We start from the raw sequence: 21528 nt of genomic DNA on the forward strand, positions 1-21528 counted from the left end.
GACGCACGTATTTCACAGAGCAGATGAAAGTGTTCCTTTTGCTCTTAACATCTGCCCTCTGATGGTCCCAGTCCCATCAGGATGACCCCAAAGACACGGCCTGAGGCCAGCGATTATCGCCAAGCTGTATGCGCACTTCTGGACTCTGTCATGTGATGACATGCTCGTATGATTTGCTCACCGAGGCGTGGGGGGGAAGAGGGCACCAATTTGTGTGCATGTGTGCGTGTATTTGTCCGTATACGTCTGCACTAGACATATGGCCTAACACGCATGCAAACACCCCCAGAGAGCAGCAAGAGGGGATCAGTGTCTCGGGTCAAAGTGACAAACACAGCTTACCTAGCCATTTCCCTTTCATCATATTCAAGCTCAGAGAACACAACCCTCTGTGCTGACCACTCACATACACACACACTGAAGAAGTGCAGTTCAGGGACTTCATGAAAGAATGAACACTGACTCCCTCTGGTGTATAAACGTCAGATTGCATCAAAGGAAAAGATGTTCAACACAGAAGTCTTACTTTAATTTGGAAATCAAAATCAAACCATGCACTTTATTTGTCCACAGTTGGAAGGTTTTTAATTTTTGTGTGTGTGTGTGTGTGTGTGTGTCTGTGTCTGTGTGTGTGTGTGTGTGTGTGTGTGTGTGTGTGTGTGTGTGTGTGTGTGTATGTGCGCGCACGCAGGTGAAAAGTAAAGTTAAAAGAGCCCGAAAATGAATTGTCAAATGGTAGAGGAAAGGCAAACATAATTAAAAACAGTCAAATAAACAAACAACCATTTCCCCTCTCTTCTTTTTCTCCTTTCAACTTTCTCTTTCTATTTATTTGATCAGAGGAGTCCAGACATAGGAATCTTGGAGTGTCCCAGTTTAGCTGATTTTCTTTGTGTCTACTGTTATATCCTTGTTTTTGTTTATTTTGTGTGTTTATCTTTTAGTGTTTTTAATATTATGTTGCTCCAGATTTATAGTTTCAACTCTAAGCGTCATTGGTACTAAAGAGGAATACATCTAAATAATATTTTGTTTTGTGAATCATCAAACAACGCAGCGCCAAGTCACTGGTGCATTCTGCTGAATGAGGTCTGTTTTTCAAACGGCCACCAGTTACTGTCATGGGACCAGAATATATTGATTATCAACACCAGAGCTGTGACCAATCGACACATTGTTGGAAGAGGCTCGATGAGGGATGGTGTCTGTCAGATGACTGCAGTCCATGGAACTGTTTTCTGTCCATGAATGTATTTATTTATTGAATTGTTGTTTATGTTTGTTTAAATGAAGTCATCGGCCTATGTGGACACATGTTAATAAGATGGCCAGACTGCAGTGCAAGAGACACAAAGCCAGAAGGGACAAACTGAAGGGAGCACATGGTACAAAAGGAGCTACGGGCCAAATCCAAAAATAGTGATGAGACAGAGAGCTGGGAAGAAAAACTCCAGACTTCACCAAAAGATTATCTAGAAACAAACCAGCAGCAGTGTGGTTACTTCTAATCTCCATCTCTAAAATTAGATGTATTTTTTTCATTTCATCTGAAATAGGGAAGAATGAAAAATTATTTCTATTTTTGTGGAGATTTATTTAGCAGATAAGCTTATTTGTCTCAGGTTTATTAATGCTAATTATATGGTGCACTGTATAAATACTATTTTCTGCTGCTGCCTCCGTCAAGGAAGTTAGGTTTTGCTTGGTTCTTTGTTTGTAAACAATATCATGCAGATTACTGCAAAGCTTGGTTGAAGGATGTGATATGGGTCAGGAAAGAACCCATCACACTTCAGGGGGGATCTGGAATATAGGCCGTATCATGTCATTTTTTTCAACTTCTTTAACATTGTGAGATTGTGTTTTTCACCATCTTCATTGAAGGGATAGTTCACCCAAAAATGACAATTCACTCATTATCTCCTCACCACTATGCAGATGGAGGGATGGATGAAGTGTTTGAGTCCACAAAACACTTTTGTAGCCAAATCTAATAAAACTGGTGATATAAAATGCCTCCATACTGCTCCTGTGGTGTCATCCAAGTGTCTGTGAGCCCCAACATTCAAATTAAATTTGAAACGGTATCATTTACACCATGTTTTTAGGCTAAATATCCTCTAATATCCCCCTGCGTTCACAATTGAGTGCACACACCACACACAAGCTGACTGCTGAGTGTTGCCGATGTTTTCTCAGGCCCCTTGAGCGAGAGCATAGAGGCGCGAGCTTGTCCGGTTTGTGAGCGCAAACTTGACAGAGGACACTAGGCTACATGATAAAAATGATGCCATTTTGAGTCGAATTTGAGTGCCGGGCTTAGGCTACGGACATTTGGATGACATTACAGGAGCATTATGGAGGCATTTCTTTCTGGCATTCTTTACATTTGAAGAATGTGTCCCCTCTTATTCAGTTGTATTTGATTTAGCTGCAACGATGTTTACACCAAACACTTCACCCACCATTCCTGATAATGAGTGAATTTTCTTATTTGGGTGAACTATCCCTTTCAATGATGCAGCTGCAAAAAGTTTTGTGGGGCGGCTTTTCCCGCTTTTCTTTTTCCTAGGACGGTCTGATGTTTCAGATGCTGAAAGAGATGAGTTAGGAAGCATTGAAGCTCCTTTCTTTACCCTAGAGCAGTGGTTCTCAACCTTTATTCAGTGATGTACCCCCTGTGAATTTTTTTTTCAGCCAAGTACCCCCTAACCAGCGCAAAGCATTTTTTGGTTTCGCTGTGTCTGATTTATTAAACTTTGGAACTACACTTTCAAATTTCAAACATTTGAGAATACATCAACAAAACATTTAAAACTCCATCCATGTGCATAACATTGCTCATTTGTAGTGGTCTCTCTTGAACTACTTGGAAATAAAAATATTTAATGGGTCTTGGTTTTTTAGGATAATGAAAATGAATAGCCAATTAATGTACTGTTCAGTTTATGAACTTACACTTATATTTTATTGAATATTTATTAAATAACTATTTTTAAAGGATTTTTCAATGGATGCTAATATTAAATATATACATTTATCTCAAGTACCCCATGGAGTGCCTTCACGTACCCCCAGGGGTACAAGTACCCCCATTTGAGAACCACTGCCCTAGAGAACAGCTCTGATTATTATGGCAGCAGCTGAGACACTTCCGGGTCATTTCATTCAGCCAAGAAGGTTCCTGAGCCAAATGGACTCTCTGAACGCAGCCCTGGTCTCGTCGGTGGCTGATGACCACAGACTGTTGATGACAGAGCAACCGACCGACTGCTCCTGCGTCTGTGACCGCGAGTAACCCCCTGTCCCCCCCGCCCCCCCCCCGCTGACGTCCCCCTGCCCCAAAGCACGCGCCACCTTCCGCGCTCCAATCGCTGACGGAGCGCGGGCGTGACGTCACTCGGCAGCTTCCGGGCTGGCAGCAGTGTTCCCGGCGACGCTCAGATTTTTTTGCGGTTTCGCCAAAATTTTAGATCCGTTTTGTCCTTAAATGGAACAACGTGTTTTATTTTTCCAACCAAATTATGAACGATGATGTCGGTGCGCACATGAAGAAGAGTTAGACTTCCGGGATAAAGTGACTCGCTCCTCGGCTCAGACGTCAAAAGAGGTGAGAGAATGTGATGCTCTGCAGATGTTGATGCGAGGGGCTGATTGTTAGCCACCGGCTAGCTCTGCGGCTAGCATCGTCTGCTTCACTGCGCCACACGTCCCTCAGTCGGACCACGGACCTTCAGCACGTTTACACCCGGATGTGTCTTCGTGGATAAAGGGATTTTGCCACCCGATTAGCGGCTCGTACAGTGGCTGCCTCGGTTCGCCTCGGAGCTAAGGGTTAGCTTCAGGTTAGCTTCCCCTGCTGTGCGAGCCGCTATCTCGTCTGTGAAATGTCTGCTAGCTCGCTAATCGTGATGCTGCCTCTCTGGCCTCGTTTCAAGCCCCACGTACCGTCTTTCGTTATCAGCTGTTTATGATCATTCATCTTATCTCATTTGATAATCACCGCTCATGTCGTTAACACACAATCTGCAGGTTATCACGACAGTATCTCTGGAGCTGATCAGACGCCGGTAGCTGATGTCTCAGATATGGAACCAAATCAAAACATTGTCGATGCGACACTGATGCTGGCATCAGAAGAAGAACAGAGGAAGCGAGGAGACACATGTTGACATTTATCTGATTCAACTGTGTTTACGTTTGGCTGGGGAAGAGAGAAAGGGACATAAACTCATATAACAGGTGCTTTGATCCCAATGCACTAGAGGACAAAGCGTTTAAAGCTCTGCTCTCCTTTGATGATAAGTCAATACTCTGCTATATAACACAGTCATTACTATTGTATAGATGGTTAACTCTTGTGATTGTGATGTTGTGGTACCTTTTTTAAATGATCTTAGTCTGTGGTTTTGGTGGCATCTCTAGTGCAAGTAAGTATGCCAGCTAAAGTCTCAACCCGTTACCCTGGTTAAACTGCTTATTGGGTCATATTGTTGTAGATATGGTTGTACTGGCTGCAGAATGTACAGTTTTCTCTGATATTGAACAAGATCACCCCACTAAGTGTGTCTGTGTGTTCAATATGGCGGTTACCACTAAAAAAACGAATAGGGCGATATCAAAATTTGCCAACATTAATTGTCTCTGTTGGAATGCGGCGACATCAGATTTATAGTATGATAAATATATAATGGGGGTCTAATTCAAACTACAGTAAAATGTTCACGATGATGAACTGTAAAGCGGCGTATTGCTTTTAAATAAGCCTTTTTCTGTCATTCTCCTTTTTATTGCCTCACTAGAATTTAACGGCAACATTAAAGAGAAAAACAGAAATACCGACTGCTCGAATAAGACAGAGAAACATATATAATAAAATCATAATGCTACAGGGAACATTACTGTTGAAGTAAGAGCTTAGCAAGGAGCTGGCGCCAAGCAAAGAACAGACTGAACTTGTATTACAGGCTGGGGGACATCTGTGTGTGAATGCTCTTCCCAACTGCCACCATATCGTGTGAATTGGTTGTGGCAGGCGATTTGCTGCACAACAGGTTCATCACTCACACATTAAGTTAAACCAGTGATGCATCTTGTCTTTACTACACAATGTGCATTCTAACTAAATCAACACAGAAAAAATAAACATTTTATTGGCTTCTATTAACTCGCAACACTGTATACACTTACATTTTAATCTAATTTACATTCAGCCATCATCTCTCGACGTGTAGGAACAAACTGACCCCCACAATGTGAGATTGCACTGTCATTGTCCTTAACGGAAATACAGGGGCGCAGTGCGGGTGACACACTAACTCAAGTTAGTGCTTGTACACACACACACACACACACACACACACACACACACACACACACACACACACACACACACTCTATTTACCAAGGGATTGAAGCATGTCAGACAAATCAAATTTGTTTAAATAAATAAGAACTTCCATAAAAGTGGAACGTGTTGCTATCTCTGTAGAACTACTTAGTTATAGTTGGGTTGTGTCTTGCAGCTTGTGTTTGCATGTGGCCATGAGCAACCCACCTCTATGGTCAGTGTCAGATTCTTCTCGCTGCTGCTACTTCAGCTGGCCAGGATTTCTGCTAACCTCCCACATGACCTCAGGTCATCTCCTTCTTAGCTGCAGAATGAGTCACTGCTGATACTTTGAACGCTTTTGCACTCCATGGCTGCAGGGCTACACTGTGCCGTTTACACCTAAGGATACACTGGAAATAGTCGCACACACCAGCAACATGACTGGGTTGACGCGGCACTGGTCTCATTATCAAAAGCTGTTCGCGTTGTCTGTCAAACCCAGATGGAATTAGTTCTATCGACGTATTGACCGTGTCATATATTTCTATCGAGGACAAGTTATTTTCTATTTCTTTGTTAATTTTTTTATATTTATGCCATGTCTTGCAGGTCAGATCAAATTGTCTCACACATCCATACCCATTTTCTAAACTCCCAAGCTTTCATGTTGTGTTGTAGGTCTGGTTGTCCTGCTGCACAGAAGAATTTCCACCTGCAATCCTCACCTTCAGCAGCAAGTCTATACCTCACAAAGCAGTGACAAGTGCGTCATCATTGCGCTCCTGGTTTGATTCCCCTCCAGCCAGGACTTCATCTGTGAAGATGAAGTTAAAGGAGGACATGAACCCCCTGCTACTGCAGGTGTTCCGCTCTGTTGTCTGGGTCTACTCCGTCATCACCTTCATACCCTGGTACTTCTTCTCCGGAGCTGGCAATAATTTGGAACAGGCCCGGCGTATGAAGGCGCGCTCGGTGAGCAGACACCCAGCGGGTCCCTACAGGGCCATCAACAGCCAGGAGAAGCTGGTAGCATGGCTGCACCCTGGGGTGGACACCCTGGACAAAATGTTTGAACACGCTGCGAAGAAGTTTCCACAGAGAGACTGTCTGGGCACCAGGGAGACGCTCAGTGAGGAGGACGAGATCCAGCGTAACGGGAAGATCTTCAAGAAGGTGAGAGACATCACTTTGTCCCTTTTTACTCAGAACACAGTAGCATATTGATTATGCTTTTAAATGTTTTCAGGAACAAGAAAGCAGTGAAGCCTCATCGTTCATTTTATTTCTGTAAAACTGTTCAGGTGGATGTGTGTGTCTGTGAGGCTGACAGCACGGCCTGGTGCTGTGCACAGTTTAAGGAATGAGGGGGCGGGGGGGAGCGGCAGCATTGTTGCACCTTAGCTTCACACCTGACAGCGTCCTCATTAACAACTGCTACGCTGCCAAAGTCCTGCAGATGGCGCTGAAAGACTGCACATCAGTGAAGATGATATGACTCTGGCAACATCAAAACTATTTCAGATTCAACAAATTGGCTGTTAGGTTATTGCCAGTTATCTCTTACCTGCCACTCTTTGTTACTCTTTACATAATGTAATGCAGAGTAGTGCCATCTGAATTCCATCAACACTGTTCATATATATCTATTTATAAACGTGTTTCTGAGAAGATGCTCTGAAGATTTGCAGACATTTGTACTTTGTATAATCTAGCATGTGGATATATTCCTACATATTCTTGTGTTAATTGCACATACCTTTCATGTAGGTAATCCTGGGCAACTATAACTGGCTATCGTACGAAGAAGCCTACCAGGCCTCAAAGTGTTTTGGCAGCGGCCTTGCGTCTCTCGGCCAGAGGCCTCTGTGTAAGATCGCCATCTTCTGTGAGACCAGAGCCGAGTGGGTGGTGGCAGCACAAGCCTGCTTCATGTACAATTTCCCACGTGAGTCCCAGAAAGTCAAACTTGTGTATTCAGACATTCTCCGATCGACACTGAAGCGATTGAGCCGACTAAACTCGATTCTAATTTGACAGTTGTGACGCTGTACTCCACCCTGGGACCCACGGCTATCGCCCACGGCCTGAATGAGACAGAGGTGACGCATATCATCACAAGCAAAGACCTGCTTCACAGCCGACTTAAGGTAACTGCTCTTCTATCTCCCATCATGTCAGCCGCGTGAAACAAACACTCTAAATATATGCCCCTGAATGATATTTCCTCTGTTAATTATGTGAATACGTCATTAATAAGCTCAGTTCTGGTTGCTAACTTCTCCTTTACACCCCAGGCCATAATGTGTGATGTGCCGAGGCTGAAGTACGTCATTGTAGTGGACAGTAAACCCACAAGCTGGCCCGACATCCCCAGAGGCATCATGGTCTACAACATGGATGCTGTGAAGGAGATGGGATACAAGCCTGACAATAGTGAGTGTTTCTGCAGCGTGATTAAAAAGGTTTCTAATTTTGTCGGGGGGGAAATTGAAGTACTCTGATGGAGGCTTTGGAGGCTTAATACAAAGGCAAAACCCCGATGTGTGATTGGAGTGATTTCCTGTGTTAGTAAGCGGTCAAGCACCCTCTGCCTCCATGACCACCTTTTATGAAAAATGAGGACAAACTGAAATTGTGCGTATTACTTGAGCCACGTTTATACTTTTCCTCTTATTTGTAAATAATTTCTATATTAAATGATAACAAAAATTACAACTAATTGTTTATTATAATGTATAATAAACAGCCAAAATGTGTTTTTATATGGTGCATGATGCATTTCCTCGCTAACCCTCACCCCTCTTGTCTTCTGACTCTGAAGTGGCCGTCGGGCGCAGACAGCCACAGCCCTCGGACATCGCTGTCATCATGTACACCAGCGGCTCCACAGGCATTCCCAAGGGTGTCATGATCTCCCATGGCAACATCATTGCTGGTATCAGTGGGATGGCTGAGAGAATTCCTAACCTCAAGTATGCTATTTTGTTTCTTTCTCTTGTTTTCTGCAACTCTCTGAATTTTCAAAATATCAGCCTCATTCTCTTTCTCCTCCGTCTTCAGCCACTGAAACACACACTCTGCATCATTCCTCACATGCTTCTCTTACTATTCATTCACTCTCTGCATCACATGTTTTTGCCTTTGTGTATAGTGTTAATTAAACTGCTTGTTGTTTCTGTGCTGGCAGTGAGACAGACACCTACATTGGCTACCTGCCGTTGGCCCATGTGTTAGAGCTCAGCGCTGAACTGGTGTGCATCTCTCATGGCTGTCGCATCGGTTTCTCCTCCCCTCAGACTCTGGCCGACCAGGTCAGTATTTAAACACTCACACACCCACACACACCTTGTGTCACTGCAGTCAGTGTCATATGTCTCTGCTGGATGCATTACACATATGTTTTAGTTGGAGCTCTAATGTATCTGATGCTGAGATGGAAATGATAGTTTCTCCTTTCACACAACAGATTATCACAGAATGTTGCAGTCCTTTAAAAGGTCTCCCTTGATTTCCTCTTGATGCTTATGGTTACTTTGAGAGCTGTGTGTGGTCAGACAGCGACCCTCATCGGTCACTACAGCTCAGAACAGCAAGGACTGACATTTGTCTTCCTTGTTTTCCACAGTCCACCAAGATAAAGAAGGGCAGTAAAGGAGATACCAGTGTGCTGAAACCTACTCTCATGGCTGCTGTACCAGTAAGTCTCCTTATCACTGCACAAACCCCAATCAGACTGACATTACCTGCCGTTATTAGAACAACGTCAACAAATGGCCAGTGGTGGAGGAAGTACTGAAGTTTAGTAATTAAGTAAAAGTACAAGTACCCAGGAAAATATTTACTTAAGGAAAAGTAAAAGTACTTACTTTTAAATTTACTTTAAGTATTAAAAGTAAAAGTACTCACGCAATGGGTTGTCTCTCAATGTCTAGGCTGTGCCATTTTGATAAAGAATGCAGATATAGCTACTGGTAATACTCATGCCTCTACAGATGTCACTACTAGTAATTATTATAAGCAACAACATTTGTTTATTGGAAAGGTTGGTGTACTTATTGTGCTTACCCTCTGTAATACTGTTCACACTCTATCTTACAATTCTGTGGATGACAAGTTATCAATTGGCAGCCCGGGCTTTGACTGTGAGTTGTGCCACCTTGTGTGTGCAGGAGATCATGGATCGGATCTACAAGAATGTGATGACCAAAGTGGAGGAGATGAGCAAGTTCCAGAGGACGCTCTTTGTGCTCGCTTACAACTACAAGATGGAGCAGATCTCCAAAGGCTACACCACGCCTCTCTGTGACAGGTAACACACAAACTCCATCTTCATTTTCCATTTACGTCCCTTGTGATTCAGCGGAAAACGTTAACTTCTGTTTCTAGAAAAAAAATCATAACCTAGTGCAAATTCATCATATAACCCTTGATGTCAATGAGCCTCCATGAATGTGTGTGATATTGATTCTAATATTGTGTGCTAGAGTCATTATCTGGATGCTTTGAAGAAAGTTCTTTCAGTCTTTGTGTTACTTTCAAGTCTCTTCCACCTCTCACTGATCTTAATGCCGTGTTTGTTTGTCTTCATCCCTCTCTGCCCACGCAGTCTAGTGTTCAAACGGGTGCGTTCGCTGTTGGGAGGCAACACGCGGGTGCTGCTGTCTGGCGGAGCGCCGCTCTCAGCTGCCACACAGCGCTTCATGAACATCTGCCTGTGCTGCCCTGTGGGGCAAGGCTACGGCCTGACGGAGACCTGTGGAGCCGGCACTATCAGCGAGGGTAAGCTGGAGTGAAGGGAGAGAAAGTGAAAGCAAATTAAAAAGTACATTTTTTTGGGGGGGGCTATCTGTGTTTTGAAACTAACAATTTAGTAGCACTTAAATGGCACTTACTTATAGCTAGGGCTGCAACTAACGACTATTCTGATAGTCGATTTGTCACCGATTATTGAAACGATTAATCGACTAATCGCATTATGAATGACACAAATTCTCAATTGCTATTATTTAGCAAGCAGCCTTTAAATTTAGCTTGAGGTTGTTCGAGGCATGTGATGACTGAAAATAAAGGCAACAGAGATCGATACTTCATTAAAAAAAATGTCTTTTAATAAACTTTGCTGCATATAAGGGTACTGTTGACACAAAAGCCTTTCCCTTTTTACTGTGAACCAAGAACAGGCCAAGTGCTGATACTAAAAATAAATTAAAAATCAAGTATCCATTTTTCGTGTTAACAAAAAAGGACAGGGAAAATAACATTAATAAAAACATCAACAAACCAAACTACAGTCTTCTTCGGACTAAATAATTGTGATTTAAAAAAAAGACGTTTGTCAGGCAATAGGATAATTTTTCGCTTTTAAACTCGTTAAAAAAAAGTTTAAACCATATTTTTGTAATGGATTCTAGAATCCTACGCACAGGTATATACGTGTTTATATAACATCTGACAGAGGCGAGTCCGCATCCTCTCCATTACGATGTCACACGTGCCTCCTCCTCACATGCGCGTGTCTTGCTTCCATGGAGAGCAGGTCCGCCGTACACATTGCAGGTAGTTTTTTTCGGGCTGTTAAGAGTGAAGTTCTCCCGAACTTTTTACTTCCTGGTGCGCGAGGCAGCGGACGCCGCCATTGGTCCATGTTTTGTCGCTATTGCACATGTGCGACTGTCAGAGATAGGAAGGGAGCGAGATGGCTCACTCCTCAGGTACTTCCATCAGCACCTCCAGTAAAACAACGTTTAGTTCCACTGCGCGGCACGAGAAACAAGTGCTATGAAGTAACCAACAAATCATCGACGAGTAAATTCGTCGGTGACCATTTTTGTCGACGACGGCGACTAATCGTTACACCCCTACTTATAGCACTTTGTAGTTTTGCTTTATTTTTGAAGAAATGTTACTTTCTTGATTCTTGTTGTTCTGGGTATGTACCCTCTGGGTTGAATGCACTTATTGTATTTCGCTATGGATAAAAGCGTCAGCTAAATGAAATGTAATCTAATGTGTTTATCATGCTAACGCAGGAATCTTTGCTGCTGTTTTTCAGTTTGGGACTACAGCACAGGACGGGTTGGTGCTCCACTCATTTGTTCAGAGTTCACACTTAAGGACTGGCAGGAGGGTGAGTCCAATCGCAAAACAATCACACCAAGCTTAAAAGCAACTACCAGTGGCCCAACAGTCTCCTTATGAAAGCACCAAATCGCACACACTCATTGAAAAATTATCCAAAAAAACGGCCCTATAAAAAATGTCATGGAAATCATAGACGTTTTCGCATAATCTTACTAACAAAAGAAACGCACCAATAGTTTCTATCTCTTCAAGTTGTTCTCTCTCTACTCCAGGTGGTTACTTCAGCTCAGATAAGCCCAACCCCCGGGGAGAGATCCTGATCGGCGGGCCCAATGTAACGATGGGTTACTACAAAAACGAAGCCAAGAACCGGGATGACTTCTTCGTGGATGAGAAGGGCCAGAGGTGGTTCTGCACTGGAGACATCGGGGAGTTCCACTCGGACGGATGCCTCAAGATCATTGGTAAGAAATCCACAAATCCGTGTAGAATGCATGCGTGTGGTGGATGGTGTTTATGTTAGATTGTGACGTGTTTACGGCCTCCTCCTGCAGATCGTAAAAAGGACCTGGTGAAGTTGCAGGCAGGCGAGTACGTGTCTCTTGGGAAAGTGGAGGCTGTTTTGAAGAACTGCTCTCTCATTGACAACATCTGTGCCTATGCCAACAGGTGAAATGCTGCCCTAAGAACAAACATTTAAGCTATTCTTCACCCCTTCTTGGTCTCGGATCATAACATGATTTCTTTCTTTTTTACCTTCTTTTTTTTAGTGACTACTCGTATGTGATCAGCTTTGTGGTACCGAACCACAAGCAGCTAACGGCGCTGGCGGAGCAGATGCAATTGCGTGGCACACTGGAGGAGCTCTGCAACAACTCCCAGATGGAGGCAAAGGTCCTCGGCATAATCACTGAAGCTGCCGTCTCAGGTAGGAAAAAACAATCTGAGCTCAGAGAGAAATCACCAGATTTGGGGTCGACACCGTCTCTTGCCTTGTGCCCGACTTTCTCACCAGTGTCCAATGTAACTGTCCCTCTCATATTCTGATGTTACCTTCCTTCCTTTCCCCTGACCAGCCAAACTGGAGCGATTTGAGATCCCCCAGAAGATCCGGCTGAGTTCTGAGCCCTGGACTCCAGAGACCGGCCTGGTGACCGACGCGTTCAAACTGAAACGCAAGGAGATCAAATCGCATTACCTGGAAGACATTGAGAGAATGTACGGGGGAAAATAACACACAGACCCTCTCCGGACCACACACACAAACACATTTACACATGTACTTGCACACATAACCCAAGGAACTCAGAGGCCACTACCAGGACAAACGTGGAGAGGAGCTATACGTTAGAACAGGTAACACACACACATTAAAAGAGAGAAAACAGGAGAATTTACTCTTGAAAACGACTTGATGCTTTCTGCGACGACCAATAGGCAAGAAGGTCCCCCACAGACAACGGAACCAGCCAGACGCACACGGTGCAACGCACTCACCACTCCTCTTTGACGGATTCTTTTTAATCCCCTCCGAGTTGCCATGACAACCGAGGCGGCACACAAAGTCTGATGTCTGCGTGACTCGGAGGGAAAACAAATGTCAGGCTAGACGAATCTGGATCAGTGTCAGCTCGCTCCCATCCCTCGCCGCCTCCTCCTCTCCTCTCTGCTGCTTCTCCTCCTTCCTCCCCCTTCTCTCTGGAGCCTTCCACCACTTCAGCATGGTCGTGGACTTGCAGTGCAGACACCTGGCAGAAGAAATGAAAAGAAGGATCCCTCCTGGGCTATGATTCATATTCAGGTTGGAATGTGTGCAGGGATCTCGATCATCTTATTTTTTTTAATATGTGTTGCTCATGTTTTCCCTCATGTTTGGTTCTCAGCTGTGAAACATGTTCCATTAGTTGTTTTTGTATGTGACGAGTCTGTGTTGTGAAGCCATGAGAGATTGAGCAATGAAGTGGTTTTAAAGTACTTTTTTCATGCTGTTATTTTATTGTTTTATAACGAGTGTTATTTTATTTTACCTCTTGTTTTTGTTGACATTTTCTTTACGCTAATTTTATTTTAAAGAGCTTTGTTTGTAAGCTTTCTTTCTCCCTTTATTTGCTCATGTCCCAAAGGTTGTACATTCGAGTGTGTGTTTACTGACTTGACTCCAGTCCTCAACCCCCTCTGATCTCGCCCTTTTCTGATTCTGATCCTTTGGGATTTTTTCAAATCATACTATTTTGGGCCCAAATTACATTTTCTCCATATCGGAGCAGCGCCCCCTACTGGATGCCTCCCAACCTAAGTCTTTTGGGCTATTCTTTTGGCATCATTGATCCCGTGCAGACCTTCAGGTATTAACATCCGTCCTGAGTTACCCAATCACACGTGGACAGTGTTGAGCACAGGTGGGAATGTGCCCAAAATGCATCCTCAATAAATCCTCCGATCCAATCACTCACGTTTGCAGGTGTTGGCGGAAGCATGTGACCTCATTATTTTTCGCTGTGTGAATGCAATTGCGTCCTGGGCCAGATGGGAAGGGCCGCCCGGCTCCTACTCAACTGACGTCCTCTGATAAGCTACAGTCTCACAATCTATCAAACATGTTTTTATGCTCCTCGGCATCAACACATAACTATTGATACTTTTCTTGAATGTTAAAATCGCTGCAAACACATCTCGGTCTTTGGTAGCAGAAATAACAACCGTGTTTTATTTGCACATAGAGAAGGGAGAATTGATCACAAGATTCACGTTCAGGACTCATTTTAAAGTCGGGTGTTAACAGGCGTGTGATTGGATCTCTCAGGACGGATGTGAATACCAGGTGTGAACAGAGTGATTGACCATTGACCCATAAGTTGTATTTATGTCTCTAATAAGACATCTCAGCCTACTACCTAAGCATTTCATTCCCTTTTTTTTTTTGTGCAACCCTACATGTTTCCCCTCTTGCCATAGGTCTATTAACTTTTGTTACTTTTATCCCCTTTCTTTTTACTTCTGAATATGATATATACAAAATGAATGTGCAATATTTATACACAAAATGTAAAGTGTGATGGAAGGATAGTAATGCACAGACAGCAGCCCCTCCATAGTGTATGAATGTCTAGGCCTGTTACTGTCCACCTCAGTGCATCATGGGAAGTCTGTAGGATACAAATAAGCCCAGAAATATTAAAGGTGAGAACGGTAGAGACACTGATAAGGAAGTGGAGATGTAGCCCGTTTGAACGCACCATGCTGAAAGATGTGATATTCTTTCTCTTTTTTTTTTTTTTTTTTTTTTTACATGAAACTTGTAAAGAGAACAATTTTAACTTTTTGGCATTGTAGAAATTGCATGATTGAAATGTGTGCATCCGTACCAAAGCACCTAAATATATATATTTGCGAGAGACAGAAGCCGGAGAACGGCGCTCCGAAGGAATCCCTCACTCCTTTAATTAATGGCGAGCAAATGCCGACTTGACCTCACCGAGTGCAGATAACGTTTCTCTATCTCCAGATTAGTTTATGTGTATGATACCGTACGTGCAATGTATAGTAGATTACATTTATTTGAACCCATGTATAACGGACACATTGGTTACTGTCGGTATTTCAGATTGATAGTGATCCAGCGGCATCGATACAAACTTGCTTCCGCATCTCTTTGTCTTCTGTAGGTTTATGAACACTAGATTAAACTGTTCGGTCGCTGGTCAACATCTTTGTTTCAGCGACTCAATGCAAACTGATTTGCTTGCACTGAGGACAAGACAGCAGGACACACTGTAGGTACTCAAAATAGAACACTCACTAAAATATCTACTAGCTTAAGAAACACAAGTTAATTTTAGCATGTAGAAGTTTGAAGATTATGTTAATGTAAATAACATCTCTCTCCTGGCGTTTCAGTGAAAAGTCAGATTACTGTGCTGTTTGCTGCTTTATTCCTCTGCCCGGCCAGAGGCGGCTAGTTGCCTTCAGACACACGTGAGCTATCTCCAGGTGTTTATTTGAGAATGTGAAGCACTCCCTTCGTTCCGTGGATAGCACACCCGCCGTGTCCCACTATCTCCACATCCATTTGAACTAACGGCGAAGCAAAGACAGCGGTGGTGGGGTGTGAAGATGAATTTCACCTCTCCCGTTTTTTTTCATTTGCTCTGTAAATATGTCTCGAGGGGTCGGGGGGATTGATGATCAAACTACCAATAACTGTACAGGTGTAGAGCCTCCTGTTGACATATTTAATAATCTTTGTTACTGACAACAGCTTGGAGTCTCCTCCTCATTCTGTGTGGTGAAGCAGCCCAGCGAGTCGGGCTATTGCAAGTGTCTCCTTCCTTATTTATTTGTGATTTGGCCTTGGAAATTATGTATGAAATAAACTAAAAGGTTTGTGTTGTAATCTCTCTCTCTGAATATGTTGAACACCTGAACGCAGCGTGTGAGCCATAAGGTGTGACTGGTACGATCAGCGGCTTGATTAGAATCATCCTGAAACCAGAGTTTCTATGGCAACGAAGGCCAACGTGTGTGTGCGTGTGTTTGAATGAGTGCGGTTTGTGAAAGACTGTGGTGCCAAACAGAACATGCAGTTCTGGGAGTCAACCTTCAATCACAGCTTATAAACAAAGGGCTTCTTTTAATTGCATTTCCTGTCAGGCAGAGTGTGAAGATATTAAATCACATATGTGTGTAGTCTGTTTGCTGTGTCTGTACACCTGCTGCTTTATGGATATAAGTCTGTGCAGCAGGTTGGCACAATGTCCATTAATCAATTCACTAAGGATCAAAACCTAAGCATACATCGATATCTGGCTACAGATAATGGTTATTTTTCAGCATCAGCTAACGTCTGGGTTTATTAAAGACATCACTTTGACGTATTTTACTTTGTTATTTGAGCAAGAATCTTAACTGCAAATATATTCAATATACAATCACAGAAGATTGAGGAAACACATAAATATTCACATCAACTGGAACCAGAGGATTTCTTTACATTTGTATGCCTGATGATCCCACTCTGACCTCACGAAATAGGATTTTTGACATAACTCAAGAAGTTCTGCAGTAATTATGAAGACATTAATCACAAATGTCAAACAGGATAAAATGGTGGAAGTGATGAGGATTGAAGGTCATCGTCAGTGCGACATCATACTGTTCTGCCAAAACTTTTTCTGGTCAAAGTTGAATATAAAACAGGAACAGAAAATCATATTTCTGCATCTAGGCAAAGGCATGAAACCATGAGGTGGTAACAACATTTTTTTTTTTCTCCTGACGATTGACTAATAAGATAATTAGATCATTGTTTCAGCTTTAATCTGCAGTTGAAAAGTTGCAGGCAAATAAAAGAGGCAGTTATTTCATATTTCATGTAGAAACAATGTAAACCTGCGACTGTCTTTGTTTCCAGTTTGATTTGTTGTGTCTTAATCTGCCTCCTTGTTTTGAGGTTTGCTCAAACAATGAATCCAAATCAGTAAAATTCAATTTATCTACACAAAGTTCACAAAGCCAAATAAATCCTGTAATATAATCAGAAGCAAATCTGAAATCCTGTTGATCTGATTTACCGGAGGAGGAGAAGCAGTTCTGCTTCATTTACGGCGACATATCCCAGGTGGAAAAAGCCATCTGTCACAACATGAGTGGTTAAAAATCTGCTTCTGTGTTTATTTTTGAAAATAATACAGTCGCTGCAAGACCACGGAGAGACGAGTGATTCTCTCCTAACCTCTCCTCTCCTCCTTTATTCCCTCCATCTAACCCGATGGGACTAGTGGGTGAGTCAGAGGCATAATGCTCCCTTCATTAGTCCGCTGATTCTGACATGCACACACACACACACGTACCCGCCGTGCAGTCTACGGTACACACACACACACACAGAACAGAACAGAACAGAGTGGCTTTACCACAGCAACAGTAGCACCACAAAGCAGGAAACACTGAAGGACATCTTTCAGTATGAATGTGATTTGTGCATGTGTATGTGTGTGTGTGTCCTTGTCTTCTCTTTACTCTCTTAACTCTTTCATCCAACTATCCTCTCTCTCTCTTGGTTTCTCTCTCTCCCTTGGCTCACTCTTCCGGTCGAGTTATGACTCAGAAGTGCGCAAAAAAACTTTTATCCGTGTTTGTGATTCATACGAACACTCCAGCGCGAGCCAATAAGCCATATTGGAGTTTGCCGAAGGATGAGCTGAGCCGAGCTGAACTGGAGCTGCCTCATAACTCTGGAGAGGTTGGTGCCGGCTGGCAAATACTGTGAGTAATTACATACGAGTCTGAAAGATGGCGGTCCGGCGAGGACTGGGACTGAGATATGACTCTGCAGGTACAGAGGTTCACTGAAAGGTTGAATTAGCGATGTGATGTGTGGGGGGATTTAGGGTGGCAGGGGACAAGGTGAGATTTCCTTTTGATTTCCTGATGTATTCTTTTTGAATTAGCCAGGTCAATCTATCGAACCCCTTGGGAGGCCCAGCCATCCTTCACCTATACCGCGAAAAAGGTCGAGGGGGCTGGGGGGGCAGAAGGAAGAACATGCAAACTCCACCCTGGGATTTGAACCAATCCTCTTCTTGCTGTGGGGCAAACCACTGCACTGTCATGCCCATCATCACAGCTGTGTTTAAATACACAATACAAATACACCAAAAACCATTTTGAATTCACCTGCAAGAAAAACCATGTGCCGTTAGAGGGAGTCAGACAACCCCCCCGACAGTACCTAGAATGAGACACTGGTGCATGCAAGAGGTATATGCACAAGTCTGAAAAGAAGGGATGAGTGCGGGAGGGAGGCGAGGATAAAACAATCTGGGTAGAGATGAGGTAAGAAGGATAAAGGGATGAGGGAAGGATGATGAATGGATGAGGGAAGGATGATGAAGGAATGAAAGAAGGAGGATGATGGGATGAGGAAAGGAGGATGAAAGGATGAGGTAGGAAGGATGAAGTGATGAGGGTAGGGAGGGTGAGGGAGAGAGGATGAAGGGAGGGAAGAGGGAGAGAGGATGAGGGAAGGAGGATGAAGGGATGAGGGTAGGGAGGGAAAGAATGAGGGAGGGAGGATGAAGGGAGGAGGGAAGGAGGATGAAGGGATGAGGGTAGGGAGGGAAGGAATGAGGGAGGGAGGATGAAGGGAGGTGGGAAGGAGGATGGAGGGATGAGGGTAGGGAGGGTGAGGGGATGAGGGAAGGAGGATGTAGGAAGGGAAGAGGGAGAGAGGATGAGGGAGAGAGGATGAGGGAGGGAGGATGAAGGGAGGAGGATGGAGGGATGAGGGAAGGAGGATGGAGGGATGAGGGAAGGAGGATGAAGGGATGAGGGTAGGAGGATGGAGGGATGAGGGAAGGAGGATGAAGGGATGAGGGAAGGAGAATGGAGGGATGAGGGAAGGAGGATGGAGGGATGAGGGAAGGGAGGGAAGGAATGAGGGAGGATGAAGGGAGGAGGGAAGGAGGATGGGGGATGATGGAAGGAGGATGGAGGGATGAGGGTAGGGAGGGTGAGGGGGTGACGGAAGGAGGATGAAGGGAGGAGGGAAGGAGGATGAAGGGATGAGGGAAGGAGGATGGAGGGATGAGGGAAGGAGGATGAAGGGAGGAGGGAAGGAGGAATAATTACCCGTTTTAAAAGCTCTAATGACACAATATATGTTGTGTTTAAACACAGTATGAACCTAATCTATTCTTTTCATTTAATCATATGATTAAACGTGGAACAAGCAGAAACAAGGTCCATTTATTTTCATTTGATGTAGTTAAAGAGCAGATTTACTCTGAATCTCCTGCAGGGGGCGTTCAGGGAGAACGTGTCATGTAAACAGAAAGTTAGTGAATGGGATTCACTGCACCGCCCCCCTCCTGCTGCTTTTGTTTTTCTTTGGGGTTGGAAGGTGTCAGGCTGACCTCTGCCCCCCCCGCCTGGTAACTGGTGGCTGCACCAAACCGAGCACTGGCCGCCATGACGCGAAGGCCAGAGGTGGGGGGTGCGTGCCAAAAAAACGTGTGAGGTCTGCTAATGAGCTCCGAGCTGAGCAGCCTGGGGAGGGAGGGGAGGAGAGGCGGGGGGAGAGGCCACCGATACGTCTCGGCGATGACTCACCGACGCTGGGTATTTATAGCATCAGCAGGGAGGGAGGGAGGGAGGGAGGGAGGGGGGTGCGGGGGTGGAGGAGCGAAGGGGGCAAGTGGTTTGGGAGTCGCCCAGGACGGCATCATCACACTGCCGACTGGGAGTGGTGGAGGGAGAGACGGGGGGATGGAGCATGGAGGGGGGGCAGGGAGGAGAGGATGCAAAGAGGATGGATGAATGAGAATGAGCATGAAGGAAAGATGAGAGGATGAACTGTGGAGACGAGAATAGATCAGCAGTGGATGAGAATATGTCAGAAAAAAAACCAAAATGAATCCCACTGCAGAGACGACTGTGGTTCATAAAGACTCCATCACTCACATGGGGAGTTAACAAACATCCAAATGTGTGTTTGAGCTGCTACGTCACCGAATATCCTCAAACATTTGTCAAAAAAAATATATATATATAGTGTCCACTTCCCTGCAGCCACTTCCCAGTGCCACCGGAGGCAGATGGAGTCAAGCTGAGAGGAGAAGAGGAGGTGGAAGACTGCGATGAACATACAAATCTCTCTGGTTGCTGGGAAACATCTCAAATAATCAAAATAAAACATGTTACATGCACAAGCAAACGAGGGAGGCACACTGCTCCCATGTGATACCATAACTGACTAATTTATTGTGTTAATTAATTGGATTCTAATACAGATAGATTCACCTGTTTTGATAAAATGTCATATTCCCACATGGGTTGGGTTTTTTCCCTCCTCTCCTCATTGACAGAATTTCTGCATCCAAAAAAACATCCTGCCTCCTCCTCTGGTGACGACAGCCAGTGCGTCACGCCGCCCTCCCTTACACCGTAGACACTAATATGATCTGTGAGGGAGGGGAGACGAGCACACACACACACACACACACACACACACACACACACACACACACACGCACACAGCACCGGCGGTTTGAAAAGGAATGAGTCAGTAGCTGAAGGTGAACACTTGCCAGCCATTAATAAGTACAGGGTAAAAAAGAACTGAGGGGATGGGAGGATGGTGAAGATGATAATAATAATAATAAATGAAGGGGGGGAGATGGAGGTTAGGTGAGGCTGAGATGGAGGAGAGGTTCAGGAGAGACAGAAAATGAGTGCAGCGATAGTGGAGGCGAACGGGTAAATGGAGACTTCATTGTAGAGAGAGCTGGTTTAGAATTTTAAAAACAAAGCTCAGGAGCAGAACTTCAGGAGCAATTGAAAAGCGTGTGGCGTGCTGCATGCTCATCAAAAGGTGTTTAGACAATGAACTGCAAAATCCCCCGGTCTGTATGCATGTCCTGGTATTCCTCTTGCTTATATTTTTTAAGTTAAACAATATGTTTTAGTATACTACTGGAATATTATAGCCATTGATATATACACATATCCATAAAACAAATTATGTATACCTGCCAACATACTGATAACGGTCTATATAGGTATATATGTATGTTTATTTAAATCATTCTTATACACAAAGCCCAGGTACAGTGTACATATACTTGTGCAATATTCCTGTGGCATACTCAACAAATTCAGTCTGTAGTGAAAAGTGTATATTATGTACATATTTTCTACATTTTTATTTAATTCAGTCTTTTATTTTATGTCAGTGCCTATTTTATTCTATATTCAGACGTTCTCTTTTCTATTTCTTTAAGACTAACCCTATCTGCTGCTGTCTTATCACATCGCATCTCATTTAATTTGATTTGATTTCATATCCCTCTACTGTCTCAAATAACAATACTTCTAAATATATCTGACCTATCCTGAAAAAAGCTATAAAGAAGCCTGCATTTAATGATATGACGCATCTGTATATCATTTCTACACTTGAGTTTGTTTGGATTGAACGATTTCCAGCCTCTCTGAAGATGACCATTAGCCGAGGTGGAATGGAGGCTCAGCTCATTAGTGCAGAGGTATTAAATCCACTCTCACTGCTCGGCTGCGTTCCCGAGGCGTTACCTGGACGTCTGCCCTTTTCAAAAAGC

At 43.9% G+C, this 21528-nt stretch overlaps 1 protein-coding gene across 1 annotated transcript; it reads left to right on the top strand.

Moving 5' to 3' along the window:
* The first annotated feature begins 3437 nt into the window (after positions 1–3437).
* On the top strand, positions 3438–15806 carry acsl3b (acyl-CoA synthetase long chain family member 3b). The gene is made up of 15 exons (XM_061084598.1): positions 3438–3610; positions 6011–6505; positions 7100–7277; positions 7370–7479; positions 7627–7765; positions 8154–8304; positions 8520–8643; positions 8958–9029; positions 9502–9641; positions 9939–10111; positions 11385–11459; positions 11686–11877; positions 11968–12082; positions 12184–12341; positions 12490–15806. The coding sequence occupies exons 2-15, from the start codon at positions 6155–6157 to the stop codon at positions 12645–12647; spliced, it is 2136 nt and encodes a 711-aa protein (XP_060940581.1). The 5' UTR covers positions 3438–3610; positions 6011–6154; the 3' UTR covers positions 12648–15806.
* The last annotated feature ends 5722 nt before the right edge of the window (positions 15807–21528 follow it).

Source organism: Limanda limanda, chromosome 13 (genome assembly GCF_963576545.1).
Source record: "Limanda limanda chromosome 13, fLimLim1.1, whole genome shotgun sequence".
Taxonomy (NCBI): domain Eukaryota; kingdom Metazoa; phylum Chordata; class Actinopteri; order Pleuronectiformes; family Pleuronectidae; genus Limanda; species Limanda limanda.